This window comes from Vombatus ursinus, unplaced genomic scaffold (genome assembly GCF_900497805.2).
Source record: "Vombatus ursinus unplaced genomic scaffold, bare-nosed wombat genome assembly UNPS02014779.1, whole genome shotgun sequence".
In the NCBI taxonomy this organism is placed as follows: domain Eukaryota; kingdom Metazoa; phylum Chordata; class Mammalia; order Diprotodontia; family Vombatidae; genus Vombatus; species Vombatus ursinus.
Genome location: NW_020954557.1, coordinates 37,941,383 through 37,966,740, shown reverse-complemented (window position 1 = coordinate 37,966,740; position 25,358 = coordinate 37,941,383). Strand labels below are relative to the sequence as shown.

The following is a 25,358-nucleotide window of genomic DNA, read 5'->3' as shown; positions in this document are numbered from 1 at the left end:
AATTGTATCAGAGTTAATCAAATGTTGGGAAGACTCAAAGATTATGTCCAATTGATATAATTAATTCCATCATTTGCACCTAGGTAATCCTCTTTAAAGATCTTATGTCTCAATTTTAAAATATATAGTAGTTTCCAGCACAGAGGAATCCTTTAATAAATGCTTGTTGCTGAATTCAACTATATCTATAAACATATAAAGATCTGTAAATGTTCCTGTACAACACTTAGTGCATTGCCCTGCACATAGTAGGTGCTTAATAAGTGCTTATTGATTGACTGTGGTATTAACTAATACTCTATCACACATATATGGATAGCATTGATATGTGGCAATCAGCATTAGAATGTAAGCTTCTAAAGGACAGGAATCACATAGTGAAGCAGGATTAGAGAAAATGCTACATTTTAGGAGTCAGAAAAACCTGGGTTTGTATCCTGCCTTAGAATTGTGCAATGCTGGATAAGACATTTAACCTCTCTGAAATTCAATTTCATCATCCATAAAGTTGGGATAATAATAGCCCTAGTCCTAGGGTTATTGTGAGAACCAAATGATAAATGTGTGTACACTGCTTCCCAAACCTTAAAGGGCTATTTAGATGACAGCTATTATGATGTTTGTTGTTGAGGGACAGTGTGACTGAATGGTCAGAGGGCTGGCCTTGGAAAAAGAAAGACCTAGGCTCAAGTTCTGCCTTTGAAACATACTAGCGGTGTGACATTGGGCAAGTCACTTAACTCTTATGTGACTTAGACCAGGGCTTCTTAAACTTTTTCCACTTGCCACTCTTTTTCGCATTTTGGCAGTATTTGCTGGTGTTGTATGGCATGTTGGCATGCATAGTGCAAAGTGTGCATGCTTTGTGTTCAGAACTAAGGCTGCAGTGAAGCTGCACCATGCCACATGGGCAAGCGCTACCAGAAACACCTCGGATTCATTATGCATTTGATTTTGAATTAGTTTTTGGTCATTGCACATTCAGAAACCTTTTAATGTTGCCAAATTTTCTGTGACCCCATATGGGGCCGTGACCCACAGTTTAAGAAGCACTGCCCTAGACAAATGTCTAACATGGTAAGTTAGTGATCAGCAAAATCCATGACTGCATTAGAAGGAGTTTTCACACCCGGAGTTCCTAATATGGAAAAAAAAAATCATATACACCTATGTATATGTGTACATGTATGTGTGTTGTGTATGCATTACATATATGTGTTTATGTATGTATGCATGTGTATATACATGTGTGTGTGTGTACACATATATATCCGCATAGGACCCTCTGCCTACACAGCTGGAGAGCCCAGTTGGAGATGGAGGCCAAAAGCCAGGACCACAGAATGAAGATCTCCAGGCAATAACAACACTGAGGGTCTGGGCCAGCTGTTTATGGTGAATGGTCACTAATTAGAAGCCCAGGGGCTCAGGGAAGAGCTGAAGGGCCGGGTTAGAGGTGAAGGCCAGAATACAGGAACATGACAGAAAGATGACTGGGGAATAAAGGTCAAGGCAAGGAGGTCACACATTTTAGGTATGGGGGACAGACATTGCAGAGGTCTGCATGAAGCCGCAAATAGTCCGGTATGACTGGATGATAGTGCATGGAGGGGAATAATATATTTTTTAAAAAATCAGTGGGTGCTTGAACCAATGGCAGGGAGATTGAACATCCCCCAAATTCCCATAAGGGTAACTAGAGAGCTCCAGGGAGAGGAGTGAAATGGGACCTAACTGACCTTCATATGTGTGACATGATGCAACATGTGTGACACAGTAACACTGTATGTACATGATATAACACACATGACATATAGGCACAACATGGCATATCATGTAACAGCATGGCATTATACAGCATAATATATAACAGCATATCATTGTGCATTGCATGATATATAGATGTCTTAGCATATGTGTGCCATACAGATATAACATAGTATAACATGTAACACAGCACAATGTATAACAGCATATTGTATTGCATGAAATGACATGACATCTAACATAGAACAATGTATAATAATGTATCACATATGTATGACATGGCATATACATGGCATGACATGACATGTGTGTATAACACAGGGTACTACATGACAGCATAGTGTTGTACATGCCATGATATGACATGTGCACATGTGTATGGTATGTAGAAGCATAACATGTGGGACTATCACATGATGTGACACATGTATGACATGACATATAAGTATATCACAGCTTAACCTATAACAGCATGTTGTATAACAACATATTGTATGTGCATGTTATGACATGTGTGTGACATATAGCAGCATATCATATTGCATGATATGATATTACATATGCATGACATGATATATAGGCATAACAGTATAATATAGAGTTACTGTTTATATGTGTATAGGTGTGCATATATTATATATATATGTATTTTCTGTTTCTCATTAGAAAATAATTTCCTCAAGATCATGGATGAGTTCAGTTTTGTCTTGATATCCTCAGCACATAACATAGTGCACGGCACATAATAAACACTTAATAAATGCTTGTTTTTTCATTCATTCATTCAGACTCAGCTGTAGTGCTGTCTTCATCAGATTCCCATAGCTGCCAGTGTCATCTCTCCCCAAACCACCTTGGATTCCTCTTATATAGATCATGTGTATATTTATATATGTACATGTTGTCTCCTCCACTAGAATACATGCTCCATCAGATCAGGGACTGGTTTACTTTTGTCCTGATTTCTCCTGGCGCCTACCACAGTGCTTGGCATACAGTAGGTGTTACATAAATTTTTATTTATTGATTGATTAATATTTAAATTATCTGCATTTAAACTACAGTTTTCCCTAGTTAAGCACAAACAACATTAGACCAAAAAGATGGCAGCAACCTTACCAGGAAATAGGGCAGAATTTGGAAAATGTCTCTGTCTTTCAGGTGCCAATGCAAATGTTAGAGCTCTGAACTTAAAAAGATGTCAAAGTGAAAGGATAAATTCCAGCAATGCCATTCTTCTGTCTGACATTAGCTTTTGTTATTACACACGGCACACAACAATATGACAATGCGAATTGAGATTGAAATGAAAGAACATCTCTTACTTCGGCATCCAAGCGAGGATCCTGATAAGCATCAGTAATGTTCACTGGAAGGCCCGTGGAAGCTACCAGCTCAGCAATGCTATTATTGATAAGCCAGTCTGAATAAGAAGATTTCTCCATGCTGTCTTTGAAACTGTCAGAAGGGTTTGGCAAGGAGAAAAAAAAAAGAATTCAATCAATCCTGCTTTAAGGGTGAACTATATACTACACAGACACATTTCACAACAGTCTTATCTATAACAATTAAGAGTGGATGAGTGATGTTAGTAACAAAGCATTAGCCAATACCCCAGAAAGATCTTACCTGCCATGAGGCTTTTTTTTTTTTTTTAAGACTGGGTGTGCTTATTTTCTGCAGGCTAGAAGTAACAGAGACTCCTTCTGGGCCACTCTGATTGGTACAAAAGTTTTGGCCTGCTCTATTTCCAACCTGATCAGTTCTCTCCTCAGGCAACCTCCTGGAATCCTGCTCCCTGGAGATCACTATATTCATGCTACACTTAATGCAGACATCTAAGTGGTCTAGCCCACTGTGGACTCCTAAACCCAAGAGATTTGACAGCCTCAGACTCCTCAGGAAAAGGGATTGCAGACATGCACTACCACACCCAGCACCTGCCAACATGTTGCAAAGCTCTCCCACACTGGTCGTAATCTGCCCCTTCAGCACAAACCAGAGGTTTATTGCCTGTGTTTACAGGAGCCCAAAATATTCAGATGAAAAGTAAAAAATTCAGATAATCATCAAGATTGATCACAGTATACCAAGTTTTTTTTTTCCTTCCTCTTCCTCTTTTCTTTCTTTCTTTTTTTTTTTTTGTTGTTGTTTTTATATGGGATAGATTTCTGAGACAAGGAAAGGAAAATGTATGGAAGGAATTTAGACAATATAAAAACATCAATAACATTTATTTTAAAGAAACCAAAATTAAGGAAAATTTAAAACTACTACATCACGATGTGTCTTAACTCTCCCCCCAACCCCTGCCTCCATTTAATTAACCAAATTGAACAAATGCTTTTGTCTCAGTCATATATATCAAAGACCTGGGAAGAACAATGAAATGACTATTTTCAAAAGCCCAAATGTGGTGGAGTTATCATATATGAACTAATCAGTTTATGACTGTTACTGTAAATAAGAAAGGAAGGAGCCTGTATTTCAGTACCATGAGAACACACCAATTAATATCACTGTTCATCTGTGACTAGTAGATAAATTCTTCTACTGAGTTGCCACATAGAGGTTAAGGGACTTGTCCACGTCATAAAGTCGATACTGGAGGTAGGATATGAACCCTGGACCTCCTGGTGCCAAGTATAGTCCTGTATCCATTGCACCTCACTGTCTCTGCACTTTGGTTATATTTGCATGAATCTTTTTAGTCTCAAAATAACTTTTCTCCAGGCAGTTAGGTGGCGCAGTGGATAGAGCACCAGTCCTGGAGGCAGGAGGACCTGAGTTCAAATCCGGCCTCACATAACACACACTAGCTATGTGACTCTGGGCAAGTCTCTTAATCCCAATTGCCTCACCAAAAAACAACAACAACAAAAAAAACTTTTCTCAACATAGTCACATTTCCCAGTTAGAGACTCTCACTAGGTTGTTTCAAGTCAACCAGAATTCATAAATAATGACTCCTTGCCTCTAGGGCCTGACAATCTACTTTGGAAAGATGAGTAATAAATATACAAAAAGTTGAATGGAACAGGTAAACAACAGTTCATGGTAATGGAAGAGATGACACATTAATAGTAATAATAATAACTGCTTTTATATAGTGCTTTGAAAGACATAAAGCAATGTATATACATTATATTACCTACATTGTCTCACTTAGTATTACCTCATTATCTCATGATAATTCATGAACCAAAGATAAGCGATAAATAAGTTTTAAGGAGTGATAGAAGGATGAGGAAGAGCTTGCTTTAAGCTGGAGTAGTCAGGGAAAGTTTCAAAAAGGAAATAGGATTTGAGATGTATCTGTGGGCATATTGTTTTATTTTATTTTATTTTTAATTTATAGAATAAAACAAGTTTTTCTAAAACATGGTATAATAAAAAAGATGATTACACATGAAACTACAGTTATATTATGTACAGCTTGCTACTCCTTTTGAATATATAATAAAGTTATCATGTATATTTCTTTTTTTCTTCTTCCCTCCCCCACCCCCAGAGATGGCTTCTGATAGGCACAAATACTTATGTGTGTGTATATGTATGTATATGTGTATGTATGTATGTAAATCATTCTATACATACTTCTATTTACCAGTTCTTTCTCCGGATGCAGATAGTCTTCCTTCATAGGTCCTTTGTAGTTAACTAGAGTATTTCTAATAGTCAAATGGGTATATTGTTAAACTGGAAAGCATACAAAAGAGTACATCCAGGATGGTGAAGGGCCTTGAGTCCATGGGGAATGGTTGAAGGAACCGTATGTACATATTTAACTTAGAGAAGAGAAAACCAGAGTTGGGAGAGTATAGTGGGGGGAGGTAGAGAGGATGATATGATAATCATCTTCAAGTAGTTAATGTGCTGTCATAAGGAGGAGGGAATAGGATCACTCTATTTGGTCCCAGAGAACAGAACCAGGAGCAATGGGTAGAAGATGAAAAGAGGCTAGGACTGATTTCAGGAAAAGGCTTCCTAACCATTAGACCTATTCAAAATTTGAAAAACACATGAAGGAAGATGCTATCTACATCCAGAGAAAGAACTGATACATAGAAGTATGTATAGAATGATTTTACATATATATGTACATATTTGTGTTTAATGGTAGCTCTTTCTAGGGTGGGGGGAAGAAAAAAAGGGAAAAGTTTACATATTTTATTATATATTTAAAAGAAATAGCAAGTTGTACATAATACATTTGCAGTTTCATGTGCAATTATCTTTTTTTACTATACTATGTTATGCTAATGCTTGTTTTATTCCATAAGTTAAAAATAAAATAAACTTTAAAAAAATTTTAAAAACCATGTAGTAAAATAAAAAAAAATTTTGAATGGTGGTGGGATCAGAAGGTGATGGGATCACTCTCCTTCAAGGTCTTTAAGCAGAGGGTGGACAATCACTTCTCAAGCATGTTATAGCAAGAACTCCTTTTATGTGTGAGTTGGACTAGATCACCACAGAAGTCCCTTCCAACTCTCAAAGTTTGTGATAATATTTAGCCAGACAAAGTGTTAATATTTTGCTTGGACTTCCTGTGATTGGCTCCCTATGATTTAATTTATCTGTCTGTGGAAATGATCTGGTCAACTCCACAGTATCTAATGTAGTTTCATAGGCACATAAATTAACAGTCAGGAAGAATAAGTGCCCAAGAAGATCGGGAGAGCTGCCTCATTACTCTGGGGAACCATGTTGTGTGCTGACCCTCTGCATCTGTTTTATATCCCCAAATATTACTCAATTCTACTTTTAAGCAAAGCCACCCAACTTTGAACTCAAATCTTTCAGAGTAATTCCTTTTATCTTCAAGAAAAGTTAATTTTGTATTTATTGCCTTCAATTTGACTCTGGGTACATATCTCATAACTTACAAAGTAAATTTTCTGAAAAGTAGTAAAATCCCTAAACCCCCTCTTCTCCCTCTCCCCTTCCCTCCTACTCTCCTTTTTCCCTCCCTCCCTTCTTCTCTCCTTCCTTCCTTCTGTCCCTCCTTTTCTTTCCATCTCTCTTTCTGTCTCCCTCTCTCCTTTTTATCTCTCTCTCACTGTCTCTCTTTCTCTGTCCCTGTTTCTCTGTCTCTCCATCCTCATCAAAGGAGCTAAAATGAATTGTAACTCCTCTAATTGTTATTAAGCTCATATGATTAGGCTTAAACATATGCATGTATTTTCATTATTTAACAATGTGGTGGTATGACGTTAATCATGAATTAGAGTAAGAGCTCTGGGTAAATCCTACCTACAACACTTACTACCTATGTGAACTTGGGCAAAACAAAATAAAAAATATGGACTTCTTTTTTCTCTTAACTCTTTTGATCTTTTCCTTCCTTCCTCCTTTCCTTCTCTCCTTCTTTCCCTCCCTCCCTTTCTTTCTCCCTTTATTTTCCCTTCCTTCTTTCTTTCCTTCCCTCCTACCTTTCTTCTTTCCTTTCTCCTTCCTTTCTTCCTTCAAAAAAAACTTTCTTATAAGGGATAGCTCTAAAAGGGGGTAGAGTAAGGAAAATGAGGAAATCTAGGTGATAGTTTAAAAAAAGACAATAAAAATGTATTAACTTTTTTTAAATGCCTAAACCTGGGTTTCTTCAAATAGAAAAAGAGGTGCTTAGACTAGTTATCTTCTGATGTCCTAGTTTCAGATTATGATCCTGTGTTCTCCAGAATATTCAATTAAAGCACCTAAAGGGAGACTGCAAGATATAGTGGCAAAGACATTGTATTTGGAGTTAGAGTACCTAGGTTTGAATACCAACTCTATCACTTATTATTTGGGTCATATTGGGAAAAATTACTCACCCACTCTCATCTATAAAATGAGCAAGTCAGTGGAGATCAGGGGCTCTTCACTTTTTATAGATCATGAACCCTTTGGTGGTCTGGTAAAGCCTATCTATGGACTTCTTTTGAAAATATAGATTTTAATGCATAAAATCCATAGAATTATAAAGGAAAGCAATTAAATATAGAAATCAAAAGATTTTTTTAATTTCATAGACTGTTAAAAACCCCTCAGAGTAGAATCTTTAAAGTTTTTTTCCAGTTCTAAATTCTTTCCTTCTATCAAATACATAACTGAGACAGAGGGTTGATTCTATCACAAGCTTCTAACATGACATTTATGGACAGAAACTATTATGGAGCATAGATCCCCACTAAAGTCCTTTAATGCTTCATCACAAAATAAAGCTGACCCTGTGTTCTCAGAGGGTATAACAGAAGAGCTAAGGCTCACACTTGTGACAAATTCCAAACTCCATCTGACGAGGAGGTGACTCTCTAATTTTGCTTCATGCCTATAACTGTGGTCTGGACAAATCACTTAACCTTTTGGCATATCCAGGAAACTTTCTAAGACTAATGCACAGAAGATGTTTCCCATCTGTGTCACTAGAGGAATTTCCTACACTGATGAAATCACAAGTTCAGTAAAAAACAAAACAAAACAAAATGGTTAGAGTCACCAAAGACCAAAGAATTCAATGTTTGGATTTTTGGACTTAACAGAAAGCGCTGTAAGGAGAGTTATTATAATTTTGAACTGCATCAAAGGCTGACAGAGGGAAGTGAAGAAGATCCTAGAATACTCTAAATTAGTCCAGTGATGGTGAAATAGAGTATTTGTAGAGTGATGCAGTATTTATCAATAGAAGGAAATTACTGGCAAAATCTGCTTGAGCTTTTCTGATGCCCCAGAGATAGAAAGAGATTTCTCATCATTCTTAGCCCAATGAAACATTCTGTATTTCATGTTATTTTTCACTTGCTAGTGAAAGGCCACCAGGGTGATGAAAATCAGTCCTTTCCCAACTATTCATGATCCAATAAGGTTTTCCTATGGCATTTCAAAATGAAGTCACAGTGCTCAAATTGATAGTACAAGAGCAGAGTTTTTACCCAACAATCTCTCCCAAAGCTGATCTACAGAGGTAAGATTAGAAGAAAAGGGCCACCACATTATGTGCCTCTAACCAGTTCTCTGCTTCCTAGAATGCACTTTAAGAACAGAGTGCTGCAATACTTCCATAGATCTGCGACTTAATTGATTTGGGGGGTAGGAGTGTTGGTGATATATTTTGTATTTGCTTATCTACCTACAAGCTTTTTCCCTACTCCTTGCACATCAGCAAAATTGAATCTCTTTGGAATCAAGGACAATTTTATTTTTGTCTTTCTGACCCCAGTGTACCTTGCACAAATGGATCAGGCTAGGGATTGGCCCTGTGATTTCATGGATATAGGAAACTCCTGATGAAGAAGCCCCTGCTACTAATCGTTAGTCAGTACCTTTCTTGCAACTTAGAATCTTAGAGTTACCTGGTGCTCTTAATCAGCAAGCATGTATTTAGAGTTTGCTATATGCTAAGTGCTAGAGATACAAAGAAAGGCAAAAACAGTCACTGCCTCAAGGAGCTCACAGTCCAGTGGGGGATACAATATGGAACAACTATGTACATACAAGATCTACATAGAGTAAATGAGAGGCAGATAAGTGACATGGTGAGTAGAATGCTGGCCCTGGCATCAGGAGGTCCTGAGATCAAACCTGACCTCAGACATTTACTAGATGTGTGATCCTGGGCAAGTCACTTAACCCTGTTTGCCTCAGTTTCCTTATCTGTAGAATAAGCTGGAGATGGAAATGGTGAACCACTCCAGTATCTGCCAAGAAAACTCCAAATGGGGTCATGGAGAGTTAGACCTGATTGCAATGACTCAACAAAAACCACAACTCAGAGAGAAGCTACTAGCAATTAGTGGGGCTAGGAAAGGCTTCTTGATGAAGGTGGGTTTTTAGCTAAGTCTCAAAGGAAGACAGAGAAACTGGGAGTTGGAGATGAAGAAGGAGAGAATTCCAGGCCTGGGAAATAGCCAGTGAAAATTCACAGCTGAGAGATATGAGGAACAATGTGGAGACCAGTACCACAGGATCATAGCAAATCTTTGGATGAAGTACTCAAGGAAAGGGAAGTTAAAAAAAAAATATATATTTGGATAACATAAAGGACTTGCTATCAGATGATTTGTTACTACCTAAAGTGAAGACCAAGTCTAAGAAATTACACTTTTATAGGGTTAAAAATGTAATCTTGGTAGTCACTGGATTTTTAGGGTTCCTCTCCCAGAAGCAGTATTTAAATAAAAGGACTAAACGTTAGTTTCTCATTCATCTGTGAATATAGTTCACATTTGGCATGCCTACTGACTTCAAAGAGAACTTCACATACAAAGATGTATCTACTTTCACAGGTATAACAGAATACTATCATATTAAACTTACAACAGTATTCATGAAATATAGCTACCCATGGGACTAAGGCCAATGAGTCTACGGTAGATATGGAAGTTGGTGAGTTGTAAAGTAGTAAAGAGAAGGGAGATTTTAAGTCATATAATCCAAAGATACAAACAAAAACCTTTTAGGGAAAAGTCTTTATTATTTTTTGCAGATTTTGGAATAGCCAATAACAAACCAAAAAAAAAAAAAAAGGTTTAGTACAGACAATTGCATGAAAAGCCATTTAACTGGCACTCTTTAAAAATCTCTCTGAAAGAATTGTCATTAAATAATAAAATTCAAAATACATGAAGGAGGCAGTGTGTAATTTATTCGTCTATGTACATTGTTCAATTGTTTCCAGTTGTGTCAGATTCTTTGTGACTATTTTGGGGGTTTTATTGGCAAAGATACTGGAGTGATTTGCCATTTCCTTCTCCATCTTATTTTACAGATGAGGAAACTGAAGAAAACAGAGTTAGGGTTAAACCCAGGGTCACACAGCTGGTAAATGTCTGAGGCCAGATCTGAACTCAAGAAGATGAGTCTTCCAGACTACCAGCCTGGCACTCTATGCACTATGGCGCCACCTAGCAGCCCTACATATGTATGTAAACACACATACACACATATATGAGTATAAATGTATTTGTGTATACATATATGTATGTGTACACATATCATAGAATTTTAGAGTTGGAAGGGACCTTAGAAGCCATCTCACTAGGGGTGGGGAACCTGTGGCCCTTAGGTTCCCTACCCCTGAAGTCCAACATTAATGAAACAAGGATTCCCCTCTTCAAAATACTTCAACAAATGGTCATCAGGCTTTTGCTTGGAGAATTTCAATGACTGGGAAATCACTTTCTACTGGAGCAGCTCATTCACCTTTTGAATACGTATCTGCATATGTGTATATATAAGCAGAAGTCCTACCTCCCAGGGTTGTTGTGAGGATCAGGATCAAAAGAGAAAATAAATGTAAAGTGCTTAGCATAGTGCCTGGCATATAGTAAGCTCAATGTTAATGTTATATTTCTGTTCTTTTACTAAAGCTTTTGTTTTCTTCCCTATTCTCATTAGAGGGGAAGGGAAAGGGAACAAACATTTATTAAGCACCTACTATGTGCCAGGCACTGCTAATTGCTGTACAAATATTATCTCATTTGATCTTTATAACAATCCTATGAAGTAGATGCTATTATTATCTTATCATTTCGCAGTTGAGGAAACTGAGGCAGGCACAGGTTAAATGATTTGCTCAAAGTCACAAAGTTAGTGTCTAAAGCTGGATTTGAATTCCAGACTTTCTGAGTTCAGGCCCAGGGCTCTATCTACTGGGTTATCTAGCTGCCTTAATACTTATTAAGATATATTAGCATATTAAAAGGGCAGCCAGGTGGCACAGTGGATAAAAGTGCTGGCCAGCCTGGAGTCAGGAAGACTCATATTCCTGAGTTCAAATCCAGCCTCTGGCACTTACTAGCTGCATCTCACTTAACCCTGTTTGCTTCAGTTTAAGCCACTCCAATTATCTCTGCCAAGAAAACCCCAAATGGGGTCACAAAGAGTTTTATACAACTGAAAAACAACTAAATCACAACAAAGCATATTAAAAACACACAGTAGCAATTTATCACTCTGATAGACTCATGAAGTACATCCTTGATTCTATTCAACAAACATTTATTAGTCATTATCTGCTTGGTACTATGCTAGGTAGGGGAGATACAAAAGGAAACAGCTCCTGCCCTCATGGAGCTTATGTTCTCCTGATAGGGTGTACCACGTACACACATTAGTTAATATAAAGTATATTAAAAAAATACAAAGTTTGCTAGAAATCTCTAATGAAGTGTCCATGGTTTAAGTAAACAAACTATTGAGATGAGAACAGAAGTATCAATATAAGCACAGCCTAGAACTAGTGTAATCATGGATGAACATTTTCTATTTGATATGAGCTCTTATATCCCACCTTTATAGCATTATTATTCTTTATATTTGAAGAATATGCTATTTACAGTGATCACATTTAAGGCACTGGAAGGGACAGACCAACATATAGAATTTCTATAGGATCTGTGACATATAAAAACTTCATAAGACTTAGTTTCTGGGTAATTAATAATTTTATTAATTATGGGTAGTGAATAATTAACAAAAGGATGGTCATTTGGCTTTCTCTCATAAAGCAAAAGAGGAATCTTGGAACCCTCTCAATGCTCATATGTCCTTGGAAGAGTGGGTGCTCTCCATAGGTGACAATCAGTTCTGATTGGTAAACAATGAGAGAATGAATATTATGACAGGTGGACCTATTCTAATAAGGGGCTGAGGGATATGACTTTGATTATGTCACTTACTCCCAGACCACCCCCAGCCTTGGGCTGTCTAGATAAAGAGATTTACCCCCTCCCCACATGCTTGCCTGAATAGAACACAAAGGACCAGAATTTACCTACATTAGATTTTTTTCACTCTTTAATCAGAACTAAATTTCCTCAATTGGGTGGGGTCTCTGAACAGATTGGAAATCACATGCCCTGAGGATTTGGGAAATCTCATTTATCAGCAATATCCTTCAGATGCTGGCTGAATAACCTACAAGGGACTGATTTCTGAATGAGGATATAGAAAAGGGAAAATCTTAATCTCAATTAAAAATTGGTTATTAATATAAGAAAGAAATAATCATTTCTCTCAGACCCAATCCCTGCCACACTGAGATTACAAAGATTGCTCTTTTAGCTTTAGGCAGTACCTGGCTCTGTGGATAACTCTACTTTGCTCTCTAATTGGGGATCAAGCCTGAACTTTTGTTCAAAAAGAGCAGCCTCATTCTTTATTACTGAACACCAGGTGAACCCTTCTTCCCCTGGGGCTTCCCTGACAACCCTCACTGGGCCACTTTATTTGAAGTCCTATTTCAATTAGGAGAACAAAAAAAAAAACCAAGTCACTACTGCCACACATGGGCTAAGGCCCATAGAGAGGGAAACCAGGTAAACTCAATGACTGAGGCACTAAACTGTCTCCTACAGTTTTCATTCATCATGCAAAGGTCATGAAACAAGTTCTTCAGCAGTAAAGACCTTTATGAAATAATGCAAAATGAAAAAAGAAGATCGAGAAATATGGAGTATACCCTAACTATGGTCACAGGAGGACAAATGAATGAGTATGAATAGAGAAAAAAAATCCTGATGGAGACTTGGGGAAATATTAAAATAGAATAGATGCTTTATTCATTGAAATTAATTTAAATATATATATGTATAATAGATACACACATACATATATAAATAACTAGTTACTAAGTATACAACCGTTTTTTCTTATTAAAATTTTTTACATGAAAAATATTGTTTTTAATCAAACACTTAATACCAAAAAACAATTCAAAAGGTAATGGAAAGGATGGGCAGCTAGGTGGTGCAATGAATAGAGCACTGGGCCTTGAGCCAGGAAGACAAGTTCAAATCCAGACTCAGACATTTATTAGCTGTGTAACCCTGGGCTAGTCACTTAACCCTGTTTACCTCAGTTTCCTCATCTGTAAAATAAGCTAGAGAAGGAAATGGCGAAACTATTTCAGTATCTTTGCCAAGAAAGCCCCAAAAGGGGTCATAAGGAATCAGAAATGGCTGAAATAACTGAACAACAGCAATGAAAAGAAGCATCTTGAGTACCAAGTCTTCTGTGCTTGGACTTTGAAGGATGGAGCGATGTCATTCTACCTCTTTTCAAGAAGGCCTGAGGCCAATGAATGGGTAAAGTTATGACTTTAAAAGTTATGACTTAAAGCTATGACACCTCTTTCTGAAGTAGCAAAGAGCTGGAAACAAAATAGGTGCTTGTGAATTGTGGAAATGCTAAACAAACTATGGAATGTGAATGTAATGAAAAAAGGATTGTGCAGCAAGAAACATGGGAAGATTTGTATGAACTGCTACAGAATGAAATAAGCAAAAAGAGAACAAAATTGTGTGACTACAAGAATATAAATGAAAATATAGCTAAAAAGAAACCAAACTCTGAGTCATTCTGAGAGCCAATAATGAATGGTCCTAGAAAACAGATAATAAACATATCCTCCTTCTCTTGGCAGGGAGGAAAGGGACCATGAGGGCAGACTGTCTGTTGCAGTCTCTGTATCCATTCTTTTTGCTTGACTCTCTTTCATTGTTACGATGGAGGGTTTAATTCCAGGATAGTTGGGGTGTATGGCGGGAGGCATATCCAGAATTGACGGTGATGTAGAAACAAAAGGCACCAATAAAACATATTTTAAAACATAATAAATATGAGTAAAAGAACTGTGCCTCTCTCTTTTTCCTCTCACTTTTAGCATTGTAGTTTATCCTCATTCTGTCACAAACTTGTTAAGAACTGCTGACCAAATCATAACCTTTTTATGCTTCAGCTCCTTGATCTGGAAAAGAAAGATAATGAGATTCATCACCCACTTTGCAGCTTGTTTATGCACGTCAGAGAATTTTTATTATGGGACACTGCTTTGATATTTTCACATGGAGGCTGTTTTCAAGAAGTAGTTCCAGAAACAAGGACGTGCAGAGAAGTGATTTGTCCTTTCAGGCACAAGAAGGGGAGGATTCTTGACAAAAAAGGAGTGTAACTTTTGTGTTAACTCTACTTTTCCCAGAACAAGAGAGAAATTCAAGGGCCCCCTGAACAAATCCACCTTTCCCAGATTTCAGAGTCATGCTCAAGATAAAATGTACTAGTTGGGAGAACTGGGGGACAGGTCTCTCTCCATCTCTCTTTCGGGGTTCTTTGATTCCCTCCACCTGGTTCTTGATGATGGGAGAAGCAAACTTCCACTTTTCTACAAACTATAATGGATCTGATGTTTTTAAAAATGTTTATAACTAAAACCAAATTAAATGAGAGACACATAAGAGAAAAAGACCAAATTATAAAAACCAGTTTGCAGGAATCCAGAGTTGCCATAATTCTATTTAATACCCTGCATCAATTTAAGGGATGGCTGACCTACATAGGGTACACTATTATGTATTTGATCTGAGTTTTTATTCATGGGCCTTGTTGTTCACATGAATTTTTACGGCTTTCATTCTCCTCCATGACAGTTTTATTAGATATGCAAGCCCATCAGTTCGAAATAAATAGCAGTAATGAGGGGGGAAGGGAGGAGCTTGTCTTTCATTTGAGGCTTCATGCTCAAAGGCAAGGAAATGAAAAAAGGTAGGAGTAACATCTGTATAAAAGATGAACATCTGATCTGGGTGTGGAAGAAAGATTGGATATGGATATTGAAGCCCTGAGTGTGAATTTCATCTCCCTCACTTCCATACTATATGACTATAGGCAGCTCCCATCCCTTAACCAGGGCTCAGTTTTCTTACCTGTAAATAAAAGGACTGGGCTAGATGATTCTCCAGGTTCTCAACCTGGAGTCTATGAACTTGTTTTTTAAATATTTTTATGACTATTTCAATATAATCGGTTTCTTTGAAATCCTGTGATTTTTTAAAATGTATCTAAAAACATCATTTTGACAAAGGGTCCATAGGCTTTACCAGACTGTCAAAGGGGTCCATGATGCCAAAAAAGATATCAAAAAGCCCCTGCTGTTATGTCCCTTTCCAGGTCTAAATCCTAGGACATGACATATATTGTCAGCTTTAGAAGCTCTCTCTGAATGTGAAAAACCTATAGTGTCTTCACAAGTGCTCCATCAGCTTCATTAATATGTCTTAAAATTATTGTTGGGACAGATAGGTGGTGCAATGGATGGAGCACTGGGCTTGGAATCAGGAAGACTCATCTTCATAAGTTCAAATCTGGCCTCAGCGCTTACTACCTGTGAGACCCTGGGCAAGTCACTTAGCCCTGTTTGCCTCAGTTTCCTCAACTATAAAATGAACTGAACAAGGAAATGGCAAATCACTCCAGTGTCTCTGCTAAGAAAACCCCACAATGGGGTCACAGAAAGGCAGACATGACTGAAACAACTGAACAACAACACGATTATTGTCATTAAGTCACATCCACACAGTGCTCAGTGAAATACAACATGCAAAAATCATACTTCTTGACTCTGAGAACCTTTCACGACTCCATTCTTATTAACTTTCTTTATTGGGATTTTTTTTGGTGGTTGTTCAATTATGGGGATTTTCTAGAATGTTCTTAAATTTTTGCCTGACTGTTTTGTTCATTTTGTCCCTTAGAGTCTTTGATTATAAGAAATCTCCTCTCATACTTGGCATAGTAATAGAACAGATATAATAGACTAGACATCATCATAGAACATGGGCTTATGACATTAATGATAGTGGTCTGTTTTAGGACAACAGTTGAGTTCTTCACAGCCTTGTCAAATCAGGACAGTCTGTTTCCAAGCTCTTGAGTGTTTTATATGAAGGGTAGAGAAGTAGCTTAGTATCTAAAAAATGGAAAAATGGTACATGCCTAAGGAATTGCAGGGGAGAAAGCAAAGAACCTTTCTTCCTTTTTTGTTTTATTTTTACAAAATGCTTTTAAACCATTTCCTAAATGATTTATATACATCATCTGAGTTGAGCCTCACAACAACCCTGGTTTGAAGGTTCTACATGTTTTATTATTAAACTTTAATTATGGATGAGGAAGCTGGGGTTCAGAGAGGTTTAAATGAATTGCCCAGTTGGTCATAGAGCTAGTTGGTACCAGATACAGAATTTGAACCAGGTTTTCCTGATTCAGGTTCAGCCTCTTTCCACTATCCTGCACTGTTTCTGCTTTGGAGTATAAGAATAGGGGGAATGGCCAAGAAAACTTTGTTACATGAAACAAAAGAAAATAGGTAGGAAGTAGAGGAATTGAAAAGGAAAAATAACCAAGGGCAGAATGATAAGCAGTCTAATCATGAATCAAGCTGTCAGACAAGCCAAGAATAAACCAGATCTTGTGTACAATCGAATAACCAAATAATATGCATTGAGCTGCTCATCATGTGTATGAGGTGTAACAATAAAGTAATGTGACTAGTTACATGACTCAATCATTCCATATGCCATACATACAAATCACTCCCTAGGGTGACATCTTTAAAGGATGCTATGCACTTGGGTTATGCATTTGGTGTGGGTTTTTTTTTAAAATCAGTTTTACTAGCTCATAGTTAAATCTAGCCTTACCAAAATCAAATTTTTTTTCAAGTATCAATAACACAATGGGTTAGTAACAAACAACTGCTTCTGTGATAAAATGTCAGTCAAGAGAATACCATAGATTGGCAAATCCTAGTCATATCTCCCCAATGGATGTCCCTTTCCATTAAAGAATGTCAAAAATCTTGGCTGTGAAAGAAACAGGGCCAGGGGGATGGTGGAGTTGAGGGAGGGGGAAAGTATAGAAAAGTCAGGAAGGGTAGGAGGACCAGTAGCTGATTAAAAGAGAATAATATGAAAAAAAAAGAGAATAATATGATTCCAGATTGGGATCTGGATGGTAGGACTCTCAACTAGACTTGGGGCTCTCCTCAAGTCATCATTGTCACGGCCATTGCTATCCCTACCTCCAGCATGGGCAAGAAAAAGAGGTCCAAGAAAGCTACTGTGAAGAAGATGATAAAAATAATGCCACTAGGACTGAATCTCAGGAAGCAGTACCATCAGCATCTGGGAAGCAAGTAAATGAATCTTTGACCAAACTGGATGAGTATGGAGCTAAGCAGTATAAGCCTCACATGCCATTGAAAGACGACCATGCCTTCCACCTATTCTGGGTGGTTCTTGAAGGCCGTGTTTTCCTAGGAGTTTTCTCCTCTGCTTACAAGTATGCCCAGGAATTCCTGGTGGCTATTGCTGAGGCTGTATGTAGACCAAGCTGAATACAGAACTGGTTATTGCCCATATGCTGCTGTTAGTGTTGGATTATAGACTAGTGATATCAATACCTCAAAAAGCTTAGCAAGTTGGTGTCCCAGAAGGAATTATGCAACTTATTAAGACAAATGACTATACCTCTACCAAGGCCAGAGGCTTCTTCTAATGTCATTAGTAACATTTGATCGTTACCAAGTGCTTTAGAATGAATTCACAAGTTGCTTGGGTTCAAATGCTTCCTCTGCCAGTTATTACCTTAAGACCTTGAGCAAGTCATTTAATATCTCTGGACCTCAGTTTCCTCATCTGCAAAATAAGGGGTTTGGGCTAGATGGCCTATAGGGTCCTTTATGAGTTCAAATACATGATCCTCTGATCCTAGCTATTACTTAAAACTGTCTCTACAATGTTGTACTTTAGATTCTGATGCTGTATTATTTAAGAATCAACCAAACTTTTGGAAAATACTCTTTTCTTAAAAATAAATTATTGATGTGGTCGAGTCATTTTTTAGTCATGTCTGACTCTTTGTGACCTTGTTTGGGATTTTCTTGGCAAAGATACTAGAATGGTTTGCCATTTTCTTCTCCAAATCATTTTACAGATGAGGAGCTAAGGCAAATAGGGTTAAGTGACTTGTGTCGCACAGCTAGTAAGAATCTGAGGCCAGATTTGAATTCATGAAGAGGAGTCTTTCTGAATCCAGGCCCAGTGATCTATCCACTGCCCCAAATTATTGATACCTTTGCTGTTGTTCTTTTAAAGGGGACTAATATGGCCACTTAGCAAATGCCAATCCAAAGTTAAGCACGCAAGTCAGAGAAATATAGGACTTAGGAAGCATTAACAGAGAAAAACAAATTTCCCTATTCTGATGGTACGAGGAAATTCTAGCAACCTTAGTTGATGGAAGAGCGGGTGATACTAGGCTGGCAATTTAAAGTAATAGTGATAAAAAAAGGAAATTGAATTGGGAAATAATAAATATAATCATCACCCTGAGTAATTGCTAATGCTATAAACAGTGAGGGTAGTTTTTTCAATGAAAATTATTTCTCAGGATGCAGCTTGCGAATGGGAATGTCTGGATTATGAGAATGCAGAGTGAAGTTTCAACCCAGTGCATTTAAAGCACTCATTTTCCAAGATTCAAATCCAACAGTGTTTATAACTGAGGAGACCTAACTATAGACTAACACAAGTGGAAGCTAATGCCAAAATAAAATACCACCATCATTTAATCTTTCTAAATGAAAGTGAAATTCATATACCTTGAACTTTGGCAAATGATCCATTTAGAGTAAAGCCTAAGATTAAAGTCAACTCAAACATTCATTAAGCACCTACATGTTAGTGCTCTTTTTAAAAGATAAACCTTAAACAATTACTTAGTTTCAAAGAGATGTAGAAACAGAAATCAATAGGATCTGACAGCATTACATAATCTCAAATAGAGGCTAGCTCTTCTTTTCAGCTTATAATTACGGTTTCAAATGTAATGAGGTTAAGATGGAAATGTTCAAAGTGCTCCAAACTGACACCAACCAAGAAAATGACACAGGGACAGAATGAGGTCACTTATTAGTCAAAGTAATTGCCAACCCACAGTATTTGCTGCCTGAGCAGTCAAAGAGCCAAGGAAGGGTAACATAGATGTCCTATGTTATTTGCAAAGCCCAGTAGTCTCATCCACTTAAAGGCAGAATAATACCCACTAACAGTCAGATGGTGGGAAATGACCCCCGGAAAATGAGATCAAGGCAAAAGGCACTGGGATGTGAGAAAGAGGCAATACCCCATGAATATGAGGCTACTTTGGCATGAGATCCTTGTCTATTGTTATTTGATTCTGAATTGCTCAAATGTGGGCAGCATTTACGATTGACAGAGCAATTGCCACTATTATTAATTGTCCAATTCATCGGCACTATTTGTTCTTTCAATGGGTTTGGAAAAGAACAACTAACATACTTTCCTAGTAACTCATTTAGGTAAAAAAAAAAGCTTTCTTAGATCAACTAAAATACTGATTTTTCTTTTCTTCCTCCTCTTTCTTCTTCTTCTTCTTCTTCTTCTTCTTCTTCTTCTTCTTCTTCTTCTTCTTCTTCTTCTTCTTCTTCTTCTTCTTCTTCCCCCCACCCCTCTCCCATTGGGTAAATCTCAATGTTTCCCAAGCTCCCTAAAAAGCAATAATGTTGTTTTTTCTTATTAGTTTACATTTATTATTACTAACATTATTATTTACAACAAATACCAATTCACAAACAGGTGGACCAAATATGGTTTAATCTCCAGCAAAAAGCTATAAAATTTGCACCATTTACATGTTAGCCAGACAAGGAGAGAAAAGAAAGAAAATAATACTGTGCCATACATCCTAATAAAATAAAATCAAACAAATGAACAGTAGCAACAAAATACATCTGTTATGTGTTCCCTCCCAAACCTGTCTGTGTACTTATAAAGCTCTATACCTTTGGCATATACACATAGGCACATATGTACTTATGATTGCAATGCGTATGATAGTCTTCTTGCTTTGCTAATATGCTTTGCATTATTTTATATCAATATATCCACATTTATTTGTATTCTTCATAATGGTCCTTTTTGTATCAGAATGTAATAACATCTCATTACATGAATACACCTATTCAATCATTGAACATATAGATCACTTGCAGTTTTCCACTTTTACAAACAAAGATGCTACAAACATTGTTGTATGGATAATTATTTCCCCCTTTTTTATAATATTTAGGATAAAGTCCCAGCCACACGATCTGTGAATCAAAAGATATGATTAACTTTATGACTCATTGTTGATTGCTATATTGCAGATGTTGTTCAGTTGTTTCAGTGGTGTCTAACCCTTTGTGACCCCATTTGGGTTTTTCTTGGCATAGATACTGAAGTGATTTTCCATTTCCTTCCCCAGCTCATTTTACAGATGAGGAAATTGAACCACACAGGGTTAAGTGACTTGCCCAGGGTCACACAACTAGTGAGTATCTGAGGCCAGATTTAAACTCAGAAAGATGAGTCTTCCTGACTCTAGGCCTATGCTCTATCCACTTCCCTGACATGGAGGATAGCAACTAATTTTACAAGTGAATCTATGTAACCCATACTTCAAATACTGTTTATTAAAGATTACTAGCTGTGTGACCCTCGGCAAGTCACTTAACCCTGTTTGCCTTAGTTTTTTCATTTGTAAAATGAGCTGGAGAAGGAAATGGCAAACCACTCCAGTATCTTTGTCAAGAAAACCCCAAATAGGGTCACAAATAGTTGGACGTGACTGCAATGACTGAACAACAAAAAAGCACAATTTCATCATCTTACAAATGAGGAAACTGAAGCTTAAAGAGATGAGGCCAATCCAGGTTAAAATATAAATTAGGAAATATTTAATGAGATTTAAAAACACATAGGTAATATTACATTTTAAAACTAAGTCAATATGTGACCCACAGTAACTATTATGTACAATTTAGTGACCCCTTTTTCTATTTGGGTCTGACGCTATTAGTCAATAACATATTGCCAGTGATGACTTCTGTACAAGAAATGATTTAAAAGGAATTATATTTATTATAAAATAAATTATAAATTTAATATAACAAATATAATGATATATTGATAAAAGTGGGAACAATAAATTGTTAAATATATTAATGACATACTAATTAATAACAGAAATATAATATAAGGAAATATTTATATTATATAATATGTGTACCATATACACATATAAAATAAACATAACAAATTCATCATAAAATATAAATTATTTTATTATCTAGGAAATAGATAATTTCCATTATTAGAAATTAAGAAATAGATACTTCCTACTTTTGCTTATACAAATAAGAAAAGAAAGTGGAGCCAATCACATAGTAAGAATGATGGTTAAAATATGGACTGGGCAAGCACTGCCCTGGTACTTCTCAAAAGAGCTAGGGCAAGGCCCCCAATCCATTGGGCAGATTCTCTATGGAGAACTCATGGTAAATCAAGCCACATAACCTCTCTGGGCCTCAGGTCCTCATTTGTAAGTTAATAATATTAAACTAGATAAGATTAAAATAAGGATGACTCCTCAGGTCTTTTCTAACTATAAATCTGTGATCCAATGTCATAAAAGAGAATCACACGGCATGAGGAGGTATGGATGGGTTACAAAAGGTACCAGTGGAGGAATGACCCACATGGATGAGCTCTACCGAAATGTACTCAACAAAATCATTGTTAGCAACAAAACCTATTCTGACCCAAACTCAACCCATGGAGATGTGAAATAAATATTAGGAAATCAATGAAAATAATAGAATTTAACATGGACTATGTTATTATTAGTGAATTGGTTGGAAATTACTAATAATAAAAAATAGTACCTTAAATTTCAGCATCTCATGAAGTAATGGCAAAGGAAATATTGAACTGTTTCTAACACTATTCTCAACTATTAATAAGGAAGAAAAGTCAGGATATCCCACAAACTTTTGTAGTAGGGTTTTTTTTTAATTATTTGACTGGGTCTCTCCATCTCACTCAGGCTGGAAGTCTACTCACTCTCCTGTCCTCCCCACTGATTGGGAGCTTTGACTCTTTCCATTTCCAATCTGGGCTGGTTTACCCTTCTTAGGCAACCTGGTGGTCCCTGTGCTTCGGGCTCACCATATTGATGCCAAATTTAGCATAGACACCTGATCTGCATAGCCCACTGCTGCTTGGAACTCCTGAACTTGAGACACCCATCAGTCTGAGCCTCCTTACTATCTAGGATTACAGTTATGTACCCCCATATCTGGCTTCTAGTAGATTATGATGTTCTGAGAGCTACACTATTTCAGGCCGAAATACAAATATCTATTTAGATCTAACTGTCTTTCAGTCTCAGTGTCATTGAGATTAAAAGAGTTAACCTTCCAAAATCTCCCAATTTAAACTTGGGCAGTAGGCAATAGAACAAAGAGAAATCTGGCCAATTGGATTCTAAAGGAATAAATGTTGCATTCCTCCTAAAATTATGCATAAATTTCTATAAGTGAATTTTTTAAATTCACAATTCACATAATTTTAAATATGTTGCTGTGATTACTAAAAATTATAGCAGGAGAACTGAAAAGTTTGCTATATTTAGGCTAGGGTCAGTGAATATTCCAACTAAGTCTCAAGGTAGTGGGCTTAAAAGCGGGACCTTGGAATGATAGTTAAACAAGTACATCAAGAAAGAGCTAAAGGAATGATGGCAACAGAGGAAGGCTGGAAATAACCAATGAATTGGGTTTGAGTGAGGATTGGAATAAGAATGATAATGAAAAAAAGTGTTGGGTGTTGTGTGTGAGAGATGGATACGAGCAAGCAGAGATGATGGACCAACTTTAAGCTCATGAAAATCTCTAACAATTCTATAGCCATAAAATCTGCAGTCACCAAAGTAGGACCTCAGAAGTAAATAAGTTTCTTAAGACTTTGACACATGAAGTAATGAAAAATTTTGAAAAGAAATATTAGTTAAACTCTGTAATGTTTTCCAGAGGACCAAGCTGTCTAAAATACATTATCTACAGAAAGAAAAAGCTAACTGAGAAAAGGTTATAAGAAAGATTTACTGTATATGGAAAGCAAGCCATAATTTGTACACTCAAGGCTTGTTTCAGTTGTCTCCTCTGTGATCATAGGTGGTATAAATGCTTGACCTACTCATCTTCATTTTTTTAACTCTATCAAATTGAATGAAGGAGTCCTCTTCCAAAGGAGAGAAATTATTGGACAATCCAACAAAGGTCTCTTGAAATAAATACATTTTACATTAACTTAGAGACCATAAATAGAGTGATGGAGACACCTATCTTAGAATGTCAGAGTTCAAAGGCAGAAAGTCCTTTTAATTTCTCTTTGAAGAAAACTTGACCTTTTTTTAAATGATTGCAGAGTTTCCTAAGGGCAACCTAGGGCTCTAGGTTATTTAATTTTAAAATTATGGCTCTTTCAGCACTTCAAATGAATCAGAAGGCAAAAAAAAAAATGAACTCTACCATGGTCAAAAGAATGATTTTTAGGGGTAAAGGAGTAGTATATTGTCAAGGCTGTCAGATTTTTACATTTTTAAAAACGGCTGACTTCTTTTTTTTCATTAGTAGGAGTAACTGAAATTATTTATGGTAGAGTCTTCTGTGTGGCTATGATCATCCAACATAACCAGGATAACCCAAGATTTGGCTATAATTAATTTCATTTTTTATGAACTTTTACAATGGATTTTTAAAAAAAAACCTTATTTAGGAGAAAGCACATGGAAAAATATTCCAGATCACTAATAATAAGAGAAATGCTAATTAAGTAACTCTTGGATTTCATCTCATTTGTTAAATTGACAAAGATGATAAAAGCTGAAATAATCACACACAAGGGATTGTAGGAAGTCTGGCAGAAAGCTATCGGGAATTATGTGAGGAATAGCTAGTAAGCTCTTCATACCTTTCGGTCCAATAATTCCACTAAAGGACATATATCCTCAGTCACATCAAAGACAAAAAAGGAAGGTTCCATGTATAGCAAAATATTTATAGCAGCATTTTTTTGTGGTAAAAAAAACAACAACAAAGAACAAAGCAGCTACCATCAATCAAAGAATTGGTGAATAATTGTGACATATGAATGTAATGTAATATTATTGTGCTATAAGAAACAATATAAAAATTTCAGAGAAACATGGAAAGGCTTATTTGGACTGAAACAGATTGGAGATAGCAGAACCAGGAAAAAAATATACACAAAGACTAGAATAGTATAAATAAACACAGTACACAAAAAGCAGCTGAACTCAGATTAAATGTAATGACCAATGATGATTCCAAAGAACAGATGACGAAACTCTCCTCCTTCCTCTCAGAAGTGGTGTAGGGAATGATGTCCTATAGATCACACGTATCAGGTGCAGGCAGATGTTTCTGCTGCATTGATCGCTTTTGCCTGATTGTTTTTCTTTATTACAAAGAATGGTTGGAGAGGGGGACCATTGGGAAATGAGGTGATGTAAAAAAAATGTAAAGGCATAGATAAAACTTTTCTAAAGTTAGGTTGAAATAAAATTTAAACTTCCTTGTTTTGTTTTGTTTAAGCCCTTATTTAGTGACCCTTACAGATGAGGCAAAGTATACTATTTGTTGTCATTTATGCCTGACTGTAGGGACTCTGAAACTAAGCCTTTGTTCACAGCTCCCAGCTTACCTAACCTTGTCAAGATAAGAAAAAGATTTATTGTGACAGCCATATCTTTTTGCCATGTGAAGTCATTATTTTTATTGTACTTGATAAAAGGCAAAGCAACTAAATGAATCTTGTACCTTTGAACTGACTGATTTCTGATGCTGAGCTAATTAGAAATAATGACCCAAAACTGACATCTAGTTCCCAGGTACAGGAAATCAAATT

The 25,358-nt window shown here is 36.7% G+C and overlaps 1 protein-coding gene across 1 annotated transcript in view; it reads right to left on the bottom strand.

Annotated features, from left to right (window-relative positions):
* Nucleotides 1–25,358, bottom strand: part of PDE11A (phosphodiesterase 11A) — a 464,241-nt gene that overhangs the window by 216,045 nt on the left and 222,838 nt on the right. Inside the window, exon 6 of the mRNA XM_027866086.1 lies at nucleotides 3,093–3,225. Within this exon, the coding sequence (XP_027721887.1) occupies nucleotides 3,093–3,225 (133 nt within the window). The remainder of the gene's footprint in view (nucleotides 1–3,092; nucleotides 3,226–25,358) is intronic.